This window comes from Numenius arquata, chromosome 10, assembly GCF_964106895.1.
Source record: "Numenius arquata chromosome 10, bNumArq3.hap1.1, whole genome shotgun sequence".
NCBI classification, from domain to species: domain Eukaryota; kingdom Metazoa; phylum Chordata; class Aves; order Charadriiformes; family Scolopacidae; genus Numenius; species Numenius arquata.
This window is the reverse complement of record NC_133585.1, coordinates 44720035-44734763: the sequence shown is the minus strand read 5'-3', so window position 1 is coordinate 44734763 and position 14729 is coordinate 44720035. Positions and strand designations below refer to the sequence as shown.

Sequence of the window (14729 nt, the reverse complement as noted above, 5' to 3'; positions counted from 1 at the left end):
AGCTTCTGTGCACAAGCTGCTTGGGACATACACGTTTCTATAGATAAGCCACATTGTTGATAAACTGAAATGTATTTTCAGAAAGTGAAATGACTTCCCTTGTTAAAGGTACTCCTGATGAGCAACGCAGATCAATTACTTGGTGTACAGGTCTGGTGACCTTTATCTCCAGGGCCATTTGGTTTTCAGATGAACTTCCCCCCACCCCATAAAGTTTCACAAACTGGGAGGCTCCACAGAGTCCCGAACGCACCCCACCACCACCCCTCCCTTACACACCGTCCTCACCGTCCCGTTCTGACCCTCAGTTCCATTTTTAAACCTGCCAGAAAGGAGCCAGCTACGGGAAACCCACTCTGCTAAAAGAGTATCTTCTAACAAACTCGCCAGTTTTGTTTTGCTGGAATTTAAACAGTAAGAGAATGGTGTTTGGTAGGAATATATAATTCCCCATATAATTCCAGGATGCAACCGTGACGGGTAAAGAGGTCAAAGTTTTGAATCAGTACACTTTGGGATAGAAAATTTTTATAGAATGGCTGCTTTAGGCGTGGCTGGGAAGGCAGGTAAAGGAAGACGGAAGAACAGGTTTCTATAGAAAGCAATAACCTATGTACTTCCTTCCAAATTCCCTGCAGATTATTTAACCTACCCAAGTCTTCTTGACCTACCTACATTTAATCAGCACAGCTATGTAATGAATTTAATGGCCCATTAATTTGTCCTGAGGTATGGTAGTAATGAGTAGCTGCCACGATTTGTTTTGTATCAGCATTTAAAAGCTGTAATTTGGTTAGCAATGTATTGCCTCTGAGGTTTCCTTTGTTCTAGTTCTCAACCATTCCCTCTACTTTCCAACACACTTCAAATTACTTTAGATAATATCTTTCCTTTCCCTGCCTGGAAAACCTGACAACTCATTGAAATACCCTCCATTGAGACTGGCTGTGAGAAAGAGATCCCTAATACATCAGCTTTGGGTTTTCTTCCCTAGTTTAGAAGGGAAGGCATTTTCACTTGCCCATTATTTTTGGCCCTCAAAAATCTGTCTTTTGAATACTAGTCATCACCATCAAATGTTCCTTGCTGATGCTTTCTACAGAACACCAGGGTAAAAATAACAGATCTGGACAAATTGGGTAATTTTGTAAGAGAAGCTAAAACCTCTTGATCTCCCCATACTCTTCCCTCCAGTTCCATCATAACATTACAGACATTTTAATTCAAGGTGAATATACCGTAGTTTCACACGTGTCTTTTCTAGGGGAGTAGAAAATTTTCTTTCCTATCAGAAAAGCTAGCAGAAATCAAAGCTAAAAAAGGTCATGAACAGGTCAGATGACCATGAACTGCAAGGACATCAGCCAGACCTTCTTCACCTCCAATGCACTTACGTGTGCATAGGACCAGCTGCTAAAACCAAGATTATTCACCTTTGACCTAACAGATAGCATTTAAATACTTACCAGAAATAAGAATTACACTCCTTTTTATCCCTTGTTTAAAAAACACAGATCATTTAGTACATAATACATGAATAATTTATTACAAGAGAAATATTAGTACGATTTCTCTAAAATTTAAAATTATTCCAAATTAATAACTAAATATAAACATTTTCAAAAAGAACATCTCTTACAGCAAATGTTTTTTATACAAAAAGATAATCAATAATTTACTTCTTAACATGATAGACTTCCTGTACATCATAAAAAAATAAGCATTAACTTTGGTTTTCTGACATTGTAAGAAATGAACATTCTTTTCCTAGTAGATGTTATTTATGTATAAAAGCAGATACACAAGTCCAGTAGAAAACACAGAAGTTTTGCTTGGTACAAGTTAATTGAGTGTCTGAAGTTGGTATAAAAAGAGCCCAGAATTGGTATAAAAAGAGTCCAGAACCTTCTCAAAGAAAGTATTACTACGTATCTTAAAAAAATGCCAACACACATCCATTCAAGAATTGGACTGGTTGCTTCTTCGTACAAATAACCCATTTGGTCACACCACAGTGATGACTGTGTAAGTAAATACAGGGGCTACCAGCTATGCAAAAGGATCTCTTTTTCTCTTTTTAGGGTCAAACAGTATTTTCTTCAGTTATTCTTTAAATTGCATGAGTAATCCACAGTGAAAAGCAATGCAAGTTTTTGTTAAAAGGCAAACTGTAAAGAAAACTCCATCTTTAGCCCTTTTATTATTTGTATTACCTGTTTTTAACTATAAAGATTTTGTAGCTTGAATCCGGAAGATAAAGCCGAAGTACTCTCGACAGTACCTAAGAAGTAATGAAACTGTTTATATGTATTTTCTTCTCTGAAGCATTTCTAACACACGCATTTTAATAGCAAAGAATTGCTGCAAGTCTCATCACTTGGAAAGCTGAAAAATATTCCCAAGCTGTATGCACTCTCATTATATTTTCAAGGCAAGTACATATTTTGTGACGATGTCTCTTTTGCTGGGGTAACAGCACTGCCACCTCTGGCACTATTGAAAGTACTTCTCAAACTGGGTAATCACAGGTGATAACCTAAATACCAATTGCCTAACGACATCTTCTGGGCTTCTCTTTACATTGGCAAGACTACCTGCAGTATTTTATAGAGCACTGTGAGCAGAAGAACTAGACAAAACTTTGCCATATCACTTTTTTTAGATATGCTCTTCATTGTAAAAATCAGGGTTTAGAAATAAGGTGCAAGTGATTGATACAGTTTCTACCTCCTCCTGTAGGTATGTCCACTACAAACCTATCCAAGTGAAAAAAAAACCACGGTGCTTGTCATTTACAAATAACTTTAAGCCAGTAACCCTAGTGTTACTGTCTAGTTTTGGATAGCTTCTAAAGCTATCACTAAAAATCATTAACAAGTGAGATGTTTCATGAACGTCTTTCAAAAAGGAAGTACGTAAACTTTGTGCAACACAAACACGTATGAAATATCAGTAGCAACATTTTAGTTCTTACAGCTAAATTATGAGCTTTCTTTCACGGAACCATCTTTCTTTCACTATCCATCCAAAGTGTCCACTTTTACTACACCTTTAGCACGTTAGACAATATACAGCCTGCTTCATGAGAAGCCTCTGCTTGGCGTATAAATCTCAGCTGATTAAAATCAAATTTTAATTGCTGAAATGCCAGCATGCTCTGGCAAAGGTTCTGGACTCAACACTTAAAACCCCAAGAATTGGAAATATTACCTTTCTGATGAGCCCGTCATGACCCACACGTGGGACTGCTGAAGCTACGTTCTTGCTCACAAAGTGCCAACAAAGGGGATTGTAATGAGTAAACCATGGACTGTGCAAGCTGTTTTTATGAGATAAAGATCAGTGACCACAACTGAGGAGCACACTGTGGTACAGATACTAATCTACAAGGCCTACGGTAGGTTAATAGCTAAAACATCTAATAGAGGTGAATACTCATTTTTAGAAAAGATGAAAAGGCGAAACTACAATAAAAGATGTTTTGATGTTTCTCACCCCTTGTCTGCAGCCCTTCCTTTGCCTAGCATTTCTGGATATAGTGCACAGATTGGAAAATGGATTTTGCTTTAATAAAGGAATATAAAATAACGGGACTGTTTTGCTATTAAGAGACAATGGTATCTTTTTGGAATGAGAAAAAAATTTGAAAAGCTTAACTGGGTTTTGATGAATAGATGGCACTATTAGAAAGAAGCATGGAAATAAGTAAAGCCCTTTCTAAGCCTCAAAGTAGTATAAAACAGAATGGAAAATCTTAAATGCACATTCTGGTTTTCTTCTGCCTTCAAATAATCTATTCTTTTATCCTATGTAATTTTTTAAAGCCAACAGCAACTGTGTTCAGGCCTCTTATGAATTTGCTTTTTCTTAAAATGTAACTTGGTGATAGTTTTGAAATAAAAAGGTGCATGCACATCCAGGCATTTGCAATCCATTCAGGACTCCTAAGGCAGAAGAGCTAAGACTTTGCTGTTAAAAAGTGGATTTTGAAGGAGAACGGTTACCAAGAACCACATTTCATGAATTTTTTGGTGACTTCTATTCAAGGTTCATTGGTAGGTCATGAAAAATGAAAAATAACTCGCACAAAGTTTTATATGGAAAGCTAAAAGGGTTAAAAAAATATTTTCTTCATATTAGTGTACCTGAAGGATACTCCTTGGAGATATATCTACAACTTTGCTTGGCAATAAATTATAAAAATATAAAGAAAGCCTGAAATATTAAGGCCATCACTAACATACAGCAGAGCGCTTGTCACTTCAGTAAGGATTATCTTTTATCATAATGGGAAAATTGTACTTTGTAAACATAGCTTACAAAGACCAATATTTTCCCCTAAAATTGTCCAGTAGGAGATGCTGCATAAAAAAAGGACGAGGTTTTTCATTGCCTGACATACAATCACCATCAGGTTTCTGTCTGTCACATTAATTATCGGACATTTTCATTCATTACTACCAACAGCTGGCACAGAGGAGTGGCCCACACTTAACTAGCCTTACAGGTGGTTGTCCAGAGGACTGCAGAAAAGAAGAGCATTTTGGTAGACACAGGTGTGCCCAGTCTGTAAGTCACGATACTTCGATGATGAGCACCGCTTTAAAGTTTCATGGACTGAATGAAACGTTGTCCTCCTCGTATGCCAAAGCTGGCTCCTCCATGCTTTCCAGTAAAGTGTGACAGGTTTCGGATTCACGGTGTGGTAATGATGGTTCTTTGGCAACAGCAGACATCAACTGACTCCAGGTGATATCAGTATTTTTGAAAGCGTGCAGTAGAAAAATGCCTATGATGATACTGCAGAATCCACTCAGGGTTCCAATGATATCACCCAGGTCCATACTACTCCACTCCTTGAACAGGATGATGGAGCATGTCACAACCGTCGTAGTGAAACACACGTAATAAATAGGTGTCACTAGAGATGTATTGAACACATCCAACGCTTTGTTGAGATAGTTGATCTGAGTGCTGACTGAGAGCACCAAGATGCCCACCAAAACGTAAACCAATGGATGTCGATAAACTGGCTTCCACTCCAGCATTTGTTTAATGGCAATGCCCAGGCCTTTCACAGATGAGACAGAAAAGGCACCAATGAGTGAGCAAATTAAAATGTAGATCAGTATATTCGTCTGACCTTTCCTTGGAGCCACGATAAAAATCAGCATGAGGGCCACAACTGTTAGGAGGACAGCAAATGTAACAAATGCTGTAAGAAAGAGGAAAGGGAAGGGGATAACGCATATGAGAAAACACACCAGACTGCATCCAAGTACACGCTAAAAGTTATTCAGCGTCCCAAACGCTTCGCTATGAACTGTAGCAGGAATTCATTGCAACTGCACACAGACCTGGATCTTGCAGCTTTCTTTCCATCTCGTCTAGCGATGTGACCTCCTCCTCCTCAGGGGCGTGGATAACCATGACCGTCGACCCCAAAACGCTCAGTACACAGCCCAGCTTTCCATGAATATTCAGCTTCTCATTTAAAAAGTAGGCTGACAATATAGCACTGTTTGGCAAAATATAAATAAAAGGTTCAGTCTCCACCAGGCACGCGAGACATTCAAAATCTATCAGTGTAACATGATAGTAATTCAAAAGCTTTTTTGAATTTGGATATATGGGAAACCAGCCTGAAACAATCAAATTTTAAGGAGTTTTGCAAAAAGGTCAGGTCAGGTTTTAGCGGGGGTTAGCAACCCTGATCCCTCCCCTCCAGGTTGTAAAGGGTCCAAATTGCTCAAGGAACTTCTCCTTACTAATTGCTTGAGTCAGGGGTACACACTCTCACACACCTATAGATCGAGCTGTTACATTCTTCCAAAAAAGGGTTTAAAGCACTTAATTTGCCATTAGAACCAATGCACACAAGTTTTGGAAACTGTTCCTCATCCCTCCTCAGGCTCTCCCGCCCAGGCAAAGTTTCTGCCTGCTTTGCTAGGACTCCCCCCAAAACACAGAGAAGACACGTCTCCCCCTTTGAAGAGGGCTGACCCCAGGCTCTCCAAGGGGTTCAAGATTTAACCTAAGGGTAACAACGTGGCCCAAATGAGGCTACCTCAAAGGGCACAACCTTAGGCACAGACACAGGCTTAATGGGGTGTAGACGTGCTCACAAACAGTTTTTCAACCCACTGATCAAATTACAGCTATTTTTTCGCACAAGGGTAATGAGCTCACTGACACGAAGGTCTCACGACTTCTCTGTTTCACAAAAATTGGAAAGATTGGTATCCACATCAAAGGAGAGAGCCTTAACGCTCAGGCTGTTCTGCGAAGCAGCAGCCAGCCAGCCAGCCAGTCAGTCTGCATCTACCTACACTCTGGTCCCAGCACATCTGTAGGTGACAGTTACACTGGTTTTGCTACGACAGAACGGCTGCAGTTTTAGCAGATAGATTACTGCAAGCATCTTAAAAACACATTGCCCGGGTTGGTTTTAAATACATTTCATATAGTATACTCTTATTTTTAAGACGCGAGTTTTACATTTAAAATACAGTGATTCCATTTTGCTACTAAATTATTTCTCAGAACATTCATTGTGAGCACAATCCATGTCTTTTCTGCTTCTGTGATAGCCATATTTAATGCATGTGCTTAAGTACTTAGAAATTATTTGTTTCTTCATACATTGGAAATAATGAGTGTTTGAAGGGCATTCGTATTTCAAAACAACCACACATTTTAACTGTGGATATTAAAAAAGCTAAATTTTTCTTTGCCTTCTTTCCGGAAAGAGTCAGAAAAGACCAAACAAATCCAAAATGCTTACTAAGTGTGCCTTAATATGAAATTATGCTCCTATAAAAAAGAAATAGTTTTGAAAACATTTTAATGGGGAAATACTGTATTCTCTTTTAAAGTTTTTTCACAACTGAAGAACAGAATAAGACTTTTGAAGAAAGTTTCAGTTCTCAAGGAAGAGATGAATTACAGCCTTTACCACTGTGCATCAGCAGTATACCTGCTATACGCTGATAAGAAATACTTTATAATATGGGTGGAAAACTGTTGGGAAAACATATATTGGTCTTTGGAATAAGGCTTCTCATTCCCTCTACCCAGGAAGTTCAGTTCAAAACAAGAAAGGGACCTTTCCACCAAGGAACAACAAGCATTTTTTTGTCCATATATTGCTTTTCAGTTTTCTTATTAAAATTCTCTACTTTCGGCCAAAGACGGTATTTTTCCTTCACGCAGCGAATGGTTCATTTGCTGAGGTTTGCTCCCAGTTTGTACTAACCTTATGAGAACACTCAGTGCACCCAAGGGGGTAACTAAGGTTGCAGGTGCAAAGGCGTAGGCAGCAAAGTTCGCAGCTTCTCCTAATCCCACTGCAGAGGAAAGAACATTCGGATCAGGTTGAGGTGGCAGGGACAAATAAAAGGGATATCAATATAAATATTTTGTATGATAGCAACTATAAACCAAAATATTTTTTCTACACTATATATATTTTTTTTTCCTACACTATATTTTCTACACTATATAAAAATGCAAATTTTCCCTGTAAAATTATCTAACCTCCTCTGGATGTAGTAAAGGCTGAAGAAAGTTAAACACTTTTCCCCTAAGTACTCCTAGAAGCTGGGCAGATTCAATCCCATCGCTTTTGACTGGATATTAGAGAAAAGGTTGTTATTCTGCAAAGAGCAAACACAGTATTTGAGAGATGGGATATTAGAAGGGCTTCTGTTGTAAAGGTGACTGTAAAGGCATTTCTTTTAAGTGAGAAGAAAGAAAAATGGAGGAATAAATCTATTTAAAACAATCTGCTTTATGCAGCATTTACGTATAGGTTGAGAGGAAGGAGGTGACTTACTTGAAAGCAATCCAGCCCACCACAGCCATTCCTTCAAATAAGAATATCCACCCTGTCCTGAAAGTAGAAAAAAATCTCATCTTAGAAGAAAGAGGTCACTTTATTATAATAAACTAAACTGCAGCTTCACATTTGCCTCTAGTCATATAAAGTACTGAAAGAGCATGTTATCTGGATGTGACACGAAGAATATTTTGTTTGATTTTGACTGACATTTTTATTAATCACTCTACTGCTTTGTGGCTTGGACTTCTGAAAAATGGTATTTGACTAAAGGGAAAGTTCCAAGCAAAAGTAAAATGTCCATGAAGATTCTTGGCGAGCTTAAGAAATGCTTCAAAGTGCTTCCCCAGGTCAGATTCAATATATTCATACCAAGTCACCTGCATTTTGACTCTGCTTATACTATAGAGAGAAATTAGAAAGAAAAATGCCACTGCATGCATTAACTTTTTTTTTTTTACATAAAACATAAGTATATTGAACATGCAATAACACATCAGTTTCAAATAACTGAATTCTCTGAAACAGTATATTGCAATAAACACAACAAACAAAGGAAAACTTCTAATGCTATTTATTTAAATCCACGCAAAAGGAACGATGAAATTAGTCCAATTGGTATTTTTCTAGCTCTTCATCTGTTGACTGATGAAAGAACAGTTTATAACTCTAGAAACTTTTGTAATAAGTATCCTTTCTTAAGCTCATTGCACTTCCTTTTATTAAAAAACCAAAAAACCAAACCCTAAACCTAGTTACCATCTTAAGCCTTTCTATCTCAAATGAGGGGGGAAAAAGACAGAAAAAAGAGAGAGAAAGGCATTTTGAAGGGTAAGATGAATGGAGAATTCTATTTGGTATCTAGCTGCTGTCAGGGAGGAAATATCACCAATTTACTAGGTTTAATACCCACCGCTGCCCCCATAGCCCTAGGAATTCTGAAATCCCAGTCCTTGTAACCACATGCAGAGAAATAATACCGTATTTCCATCCCTAGCCAAGACAGGGCTTCTGATCACTGTTAAAAGTACGGCAGTTTTCAACTGCAACAGTTTTAAACGTGTGATCTGGGACTTGAACCTTGACTTTGCCAAGTTCTAAGAGGCATTTGTGCCCCCAGCAGGAGCAAGGCATCCCCCAGCACTGCTTACCAGCTCGGGGGACTCCCTTGTCTGCCAGTTTCAAAAGTCCTTTCTTCTTCAGTATGAAACTAGAACCAATAAAGATACTGGAACTTATCGCCAAAGCCAAGCCAACGTAGAGGCGATATTTGCTTCCAGCAGAGGTGGAAATGCTCCAGTTCGTTTCATTGAGAGTCCTGTCCATCGAGGCGAGGAGAGAAGAGCGTGATTCAGAGACGTTGATGATCTGGCACCATGCTTGACAGGAGTCATGGCAAGCGAAAGAGAGCACGGCCCCTGGGAGGAGAAAAAGAAGGACAAGTGATTCATGAACCAGGCACAGCTCTGGAGGAACCCTGTCCTCGCTCTGCTTACTCCTTCCTGTGTCTTCCCAGAACACTTGTCATTTCTGACGGTGCAAATAATTCACAAAATCCATATAACAGGCACGATGCTGCCCCAGGTCATTACCCACCCCTGTAATTCACAGGTGTGTACCTTATTTTAGATATCTATTTCACACTACATTGGCTCAGTCAAGCGATTAGGGCAATACCAAGGAATGCAGCACTAAAATATTATCTTCAATGTAAAACTCAAATTGAATCATAAACGCTAACCTGAAATCTCACAAAGAAAGGCTTCTTTTGTGCTGTGCAGAGACCACACCCCCAAGATGCAAACATAGAGCCAAATCCATTTTTTCAGACTTTGCCTGCTAGAGTAAACCTGCTGTTATTCCAGGCTTCTGCTTTTACATTCGTAGCTGAGATTTGGAAACAGCACAAAAAAAGAGAAAGAGAAAGAATATCTATATAGGGAGCAAACCCTTGCTGCATGTGGGCATTAATATGTTTTATTAAAATTGTTCAGTGACTACTGCGTGAGCCAGACCTTCTTTAAGCACTCGTAAAATTTTGAGGTGGAGGCCTCATTACACCTCACAGCAATTTTCATCTAACCTCAACAACGCCCAGCCTGCAAGGGACAGTCCCCCTGGCTACCCCTGCAACCCAGCCGCAGAGCTGGGTGAGCCTGAGCTAAGACGGAACCACAGAATCATGGAATGGTTTGGGTTGGAAGGGACCTTAAAGATCATCTAGTTCCAACCCCCCTGCCCTGGGCAGGGACACCTCCTGCTAGTCCAGGTTGCTCAAAGTGAAGCTTCACACTCTCCACCAGCCAAGCCTTAACAGCATCACTACCACGACAGCCTGGGGGAGTGAGGCCATTGCCATCGGCCTACGTCTGTTTTTAAAAGGAAAAAGAGGTATTGTATTTCCAAGAACAAAAGGAGTTGCTATTTTTCATGGGCAAAGAGGGGTCAGGCAGCAGTGCTGCAACAGGGCTGACAGTTCCACAGTTTCTCATGGTAGAATGTGGCAGATCGGAGAATCTAGTCTGGAACAGCTTTTGAGGACAACCTCTTTGGAAAGAAAGGTTTTGTTGTGAAGACATGTTAAAATACGAAGCAGCTGATGCAGAAGTACAGAAGCTCAGTCCATTGTGATTCATATAAAGCACTGGACGCAACAAACAATTTTGCTTTCTGTGCTTCCCCTGTAATTAAAATGACACATGAATGATTCATCCTGCTGAGTGGCATCATCAGTAATACACTCTTTTTCCCCCCCCCCCCCCCCCAACTGAAAAAAACGCTTGGAGGCTACCAAAACACTTGGTAGAAAAGGATGTGCCTCTGTGTCTGTTCACACCTAAGCTCTAGAAATATTAATGTTCTGTCAAAAGCACTTCACTGCACAATTAACAATAAGCAGCCTTGGATAATTCACCTAATACTGTTCAGGGAGGGATATTTAAAATACCAAAAGTATTAAAAACAGTATGAAACTTGACAGCATATCTTCATTTGCAACTGACACCACTGATACTAACACTGGGAGATACCACTCTTTACAAGTAAGGAACCAGAACGAGTATCTGCTCCCAGTTTTCCCATGCCGTACTGTACAACAAACACACTACAGAAAGTTATAATTCTATTTTCAGTCTGCGCAATCACATTTCCTTGTTTGCCAAGAAAGTTTCTATGTAACAGGAGTTGCTCTGTATTGCTCAGCCAGATCTTGTAAAAATGGCCCCCCAGGATGGCAATGTCCGTACTTTGCAGCTGAAGATTAAAATCTTAAAGCATTTACAACTACACAAAACTACTTTTGCATAGTGTGGAGGAACAGACAGTATTCTGCCAGCTTATCGTTAGTAGAAGTAGCACTTGGATAATGTAAAAGAAATGGGATTTGCATCCGTATCTGAAAGTATTTTAAAATCCTAAAGTGTTAGCACAGTCTTAGAAGAGGAAAATTTTGCCGGCACTTTATTTTTGACATAATTATTAAAGATTAAATTACAACAGAAAATTACAGAGAAGTCCTTGAAGCATAAACGTTTCTTTCAGCTAACACAACATCAGAGCAAGGCAAAAAAGCGGAGAGGCTGCCAGTGAATGAATCCCTCAGCTCTCGATGCCTTCTAAATGATGCTAAACCGGACGGGCAAGAGTTGTACCATCACCACTCAGCTCCTACAGGCTTTACGTGAGAAGCAGCAAGAGTTCTTGCCTTTAATTAAAAGAAAGCATCAAGACAAAAACTCTTGATTAAGTATGGTCTTTGAGCTACCTGCAATGGTAAAGGCAGCTTTTTATCAGCGCTTTGGGTTTCTAAAGGGAAGGAAACCACACGCTGATCCACATTTTTGTGAATGGTGTACTTTCATTGAGCTGGAGACGACCGGCAGGCTTATTCCCTTCCATACGACACTACTACTGCTTTTTCTACTGAATCCTAAGTTTTCCATTCCCCAGCAGACTTTACAATATCGAATAATGAAAATCTAATCACGCCATCTCCAGCAAGTCACTCAGTGACTGCCACAGGATGTTTCTCCCCTTTGTGAAATATCATCTTTGCTCACTTTTACAAAGAGACATCGGATTTTTTGCCTGTTCCATCTGCCAGCTGAGAAGAGTCAATTTGAATGGTTGTGATCTCTGTTTACTGTGCTGAGAAGCTTCTTCTAGTTTAAAAAAAAAATAATTGTGTCATTTGTTCCACTGGCATGTGAAGTGGGACGTCACCCCACCAATGGAAAGATGACCTGAGAGCTGGGAAGAGGAGGCTGATCCAGGAATTACTATGACTTTATTGCCCACTGTGACCTGTCTGAAGATTACCTGGAAGGACTGCGGAAGGTGACAAATCTCTGAGGCCGCCTGGCTTGCTCAGCACCCTGTTTCTGTAGCTAAGCTAGTTTCACCTCCCACTTCCAAACATCAACAAACACGAACCTGTCAGCAGAACCCCTCCTTGCCGACAGTAAACTCTCCCAGCTCTGACTCAAGGTTGATAGCAACAGGAAACCAGCCCGAGTTCAGGCGGGCGCTGCTGTACCTTCTAAGGTATTTTTACGATTCAGCTAAATCCGGAAACATTTTCTCAAATACCTAAATATTCTCTATCTGAGTCAGGTGGATCAGCCAGCCCGGTACCACACGCTCCTTGTAGCAAGTTTAACTCGCTGCCACTTTGCAGTCCTGGTTCGTTAGCCACAGCCAGCTTCGCTTTTTAACCTGCCACCGAAGCTACTGGTCCTAAGTCACCCGGAAAACTATTTGCTTTGGTTAGACACGCAATTTGACCATTTTTACTGCGCTCACAGTTCAGCTCACACCTGGCAGGGGCACGAAATGCCTTTCTCCATCACCCGGGAAACACCAAGCCCACTTTGGCCAACGCCTGGCTACTGGGGCCAAAACTGGATGTGCCGCGAAGCAGCAAGGGACCGTTGCCCGGCACAGCGCCGTCACAAAAATGCGCAAAAGACGCCGAAAAGAGGCTTCAGACACGAGGCAGCCGCGGGGGAAGAAGCGCACGAGCCTCCCCGACGTCACACTCCTGGGAAAGCAACTGCGTGACGTCACGGCGGAGGAAAGTCTGACGTATGCAGGAGTCGCGACAGCCGCTCCCCGCCGCAGCGGCAGCGCGGGGGGCTGCAGGGCCGGCGCCGCGCACATAACGCGCCCTCCCCGCCGCCCATCGCCGCGCACCTTCCGCGCAGCCCCGCGTCCCCACCTCCGCGCCTCCCCCCGCGCACCTTCCGCGCAGCCCCGCGTCCCCAGCTCCGCGCCCCCTCCGCCTCCCGCTTCCCCCCTCCGCGCCCGCGCAGGCACTGACCGGTGCGGCAGGACGGGCGGGCGGGCAGCGCCTCTCGCTGCCCCATGGCTGCGGGGCTGCCCCTCCGCGGGCTCCGCAGCGAGGCGGGAGGCGGCGGAGGCTCCGCCCGTCCCGGCGCACCTGGGCGCGCCCCGCCCGCCCCGCGGCCCCCCGGCTGGAGGTGGCGGTGGCGTCCCTCACCGGGGGAAACGGGCACATCCGTGAGGGACCCCGGATGGGTTTTGGTTTTTATAATTCATTACAAAGTCCCCGCTCTCCCCTGGGGATTTCTGCGGCCCCACCTGAGCACTGAATCTGAAGGAATGAGCTCTCTCCTGGGGTACCGGGGCAGTATTTGTGTCTACTGGGAGTTTCTATATATTTAACTTCCCTTCCCTTCACGCCTGGGAGAAGAGGTGAGCAATTTTAACCTGCAACCACGTAAAATGTGGTTGACACGCCTGAGGGATGGGATGCCACCCAGAGGGACCTGGACAAGCTCGAGAAGTGGGCCTGTGTGAACCTCACGAGGTTCAGCAAGGTCAAGTGGGAGGTCCTGAATCTGGGTCGGGGCAACCCCCGGTATCAATACAGGCTGGGGGATGAAGTATGGGAGTAGTCCTGCCAGAAGGAATTGGAGGTACTGGTGAATGAAAAACGTGGCCAGCAGGTCGCGGGAGGTGACTGTGCCCCTCTACTCTGGTGAGACCCCACCTGGAGTACTGCATCCAGCTCTGGAGCCCTCAGCACAGGAAGGACGTGGACCTGTTGGAGCAGGTCCAGAGGAGGCAACAAAAATGATCAGAGGGCTGGAGCACCTCTGCTGTGAGGACAGGCTGAGAGAGATGGGGTTGTTCAGCCTGGAGAAGGCTCCAGGGAGACATTATTGTGGCCTTTCAGTACTTAAAGGGGGCTTATAGGAAATACGGAGACAAACTTGTTAGCAGGGCCTGTTGTGATAGGGCACAGGGTGGTGGTTTTAAACTGAAAGAGGGTAGATTTAGACTAGATATTAAGGAAGACATTTTTTACACTGAGGAGGGTGAAACACTGGCCCAGGTTACCCAGAGAGGTGGTAGATGCCCCTTCCCTGGAGGTGTTCAAGACCAGGCTGGACGGGGCTCTGAGCAACTTGATCTAGTTGCAGATGTCCCTGCTGATCGCAGGGGGGTTGGACTAGATGGCCTTTAAAGGTCCCTTCCAACCCAAACTACTCTATGATTCTGTGAAGGTCTGTGATGGGCTGCCAGCACTAGCCTTGACCGCTGGCTCTGCGGGCAGGTGGGGGTATCCCTCCAGCCAGACTATCCCAGCTTCACAGAATTAGGTCAGCACCTGGTGATACCTACCCTGAGATGACTCCTGGTGGTTGAACAGGCTCCAGGGTGTCATAAGAAACAATTATCTTTATGACCCAATCAATAGTTTCAAGGTAGAAATCTAAGCCCTTGTTTTTAACATCGTTAAGTGAAATACATTTACAAAATGTATGGCTTAATAAGGCATTAAGTGCTAACCCAGGGTTACCCAGCAAAGTTCCTTGAATAGTCTGAGGACCTTTACCATGCACAGAGCTCTCCAGAGCGGAACTAAACT

At 42.6% G+C, this 14729-nt stretch overlaps 1 protein-coding gene across 1 annotated transcript; it reads right to left on the bottom strand.

Annotated features, from left to right (window-relative positions):
* Window positions 1-1524: 1524 nt before the first annotated feature.
* NIPAL1 (NIPA like domain containing 1) lies at window positions 1525-13200 on the bottom strand. Its single transcript, XM_074154747.1, has 6 exons — window positions 13155-13200; window positions 8989-9255; window positions 7835-7891; window positions 7256-7346; window positions 5358-5518; window positions 1525-5215 (listed from the first exon to the last, which is right to left on the bottom strand). The coding sequence occupies exons 1-6, from the start codon at window positions 13198-13200 to the stop codon at window positions 4611-4613; spliced, it is 1227 nt and encodes a 408-aa protein (XP_074010848.1). The 3' UTR covers window positions 1525-4610.
* Window positions 13201-14729: the final 1529 nt, after the last annotated feature.

Coding starts and splice junctions, on each gene's coding strand:
- NIPAL1 (XM_074154747.1), bottom strand. CDS start 13,200: ATGGGGCAGCGAGAGGCGCTGCCCGCCCGCCCGTCCTGCCGCACCG. Junction 9,256..13,154: donor CCGCCCGTCCTGCCGCACCG/GTCAGTGCCTGC, acceptor TTCTCCTCCCAG/GGGCCGTGCTCTCTTTCGCT. Junction 7,347..7,834: donor GTGGGCTGGATTGCTTTCAA/GTAAGTCACCTC, acceptor TTTCCTCTGCAG/TGGGATTAGGAGAAGCTGCG.